Consider the following 1,717-nt stretch of genomic DNA (forward strand, 5'->3'; position numbering starts at 1 on the left):
CATCTATTCCTTGGATGGCTGTGCAGGGACTACCATGCGGTGTTGCAGAAAGTCGAACGTAAGAACTTGCGCTCAACAACTCGTAGCCGGCGTCACCGCAGAGTSTAGAACAACATTTGGCGAACTAGACCCCTTAAGAGAAATTGATGATGGTATGGTCATCATAAACGACTCCTCCGCCACGGTAACTTTGAGAGCGAGACCATTTCGCTAAAAAAAAGGTACTTACCTGGTAATGTTTCCTGATAAGTCAAGTATAAATGAAACAACCTTCGTTGACCGGAATGGCCTTCAAATAAAGGAAGCTGAAATAAAGCGTATAAATATAACCGGACATGATAACATAATGAGCTTACCTTACTTGCCGCACCGGGCGCTGGTAAATCGCCAGCTGATGGAACAGCTACCCGATGGGTATGAAAAGGATTGACAACGACGTCAATAATTCTCATGGTAATAATAATTATCGCCGTGCTTTTTTCCATAATAACATYCTATAAAAAGATGAAGCGACAGGCTGCAATAGTAAGAGTAGTAGAAAACATCACTCAGGTGTCAAGAGAAAGGTCCGAGGACGTCCTTCACTTAGGAGGGGAGGAGTTATCACGCGACGCTAGAATGTAATTGAAGGAGCCCCAAAATATTGCGTGTGGCCTGAGTCAGCAACAAGTAGCGCACTCAGAATCATGAACGGAAATAACAAGTTTTAAGTTGCATCCAAAAGTTRCGCGTGGATTGATGTGTGGAACCCAATGCTAGCGACAGACTGCAGCAGCACGACAGTGAACTGAAAATGGCGTTGTGAATCCGACCACATGAACATTTGTGAGAAAGCAGCAACGTAACAATGGCCGGCATGTACACAAAACAACATAGATGTYCATTTTGTGTCATAGTTAGTTGTTTTGTACTTGTCGTTCTGCATAATTTGATAWAACTTGTTTACTTTCAGTAAATAAAATAAACATGGAAAAGGAGGAATGTTTGAAGACAATTATTAATATTGTCCGTATTGTCAATACAGTACATGAAGTGTTCCAGGACCTCAATATAAACTCCCGAAGGTGGTGGGTTCGTCCTGTCAATATCTCACGCGAAGAGGAACGATTCTACAAAACTTGCATCAAACAACTTCAGGAAATGGATGAGGAGCATTTTTATAAAGCTACGAGAATGAGAGTTGCTAATTACAATTTATTGTTGTCGCTATTAAAGCCACGACTACCACGTTTTGCATATAGAAAACCAATTCCGCCTGATACTCGTTTGGTGGTCACATTAATGTAAGTCAATGTSAAATAATTATTACACTGGTATACTTAAACGCTTACCAATTTCAGTTTCTTGGCACAAGGATGTAATTTCAATATTCTATCGTGGTCTTTCAAACTTGGAGTTTCGACAGTCCGAAAAATTATATATGAAAYATGTGACGCTATTTGGGATGAATTGCATGATGCATATTTGTTAACACCAAACTCACACGAACTTCGAGATATTGCAAACAAGTTCTGTGTAAATACTGGAATGCCGAATTGCTTAGGAGCTATAGATGGGAAGCACATTCGTATAAAAAGCCCAAGAAATAGCGGATCGTTGTACTACAATTATAAAAAAACGTTTAGCATTGTACTAATGGCAGTGAGTGATGCTAATTACGTGTTCACATATGTTGATGTCGGTGCTCTAGGAAGCCAAAGTGACGGTGGAATATTTG

At 40.2% G+C, this 1,717-nt stretch overlaps 1 protein-coding gene across 1 annotated transcript; it reads left to right on the forward strand.

Annotated features, from left to right (window-relative positions):
- Nucleotides 1–818: 818 nt before the first annotated feature.
- Nucleotides 819–1,717, forward strand: LOC108978797 (the record flags this gene model as incomplete). Its single annotated transcript, XM_018949254.1, is given in 3 exon segments — nt 819–895; nt 953–1,283; nt 1,341–1,717. Coding segments are annotated over 3 exon segments (727 nt in total), but the record flags the coding sequence as incomplete, so codon positions are not given.

Source organism: Bactrocera latifrons, unplaced genomic scaffold, assembly GCF_001853355.1.
Source record: "Bactrocera latifrons isolate USDA-ARS-PBARC rearing strain unplaced genomic scaffold, ASM185335v1 scaffold_1271, whole genome shotgun sequence".
NCBI lineage: Eukaryota > Metazoa > Arthropoda > Insecta > Diptera > Tephritidae > Bactrocera > Bactrocera latifrons.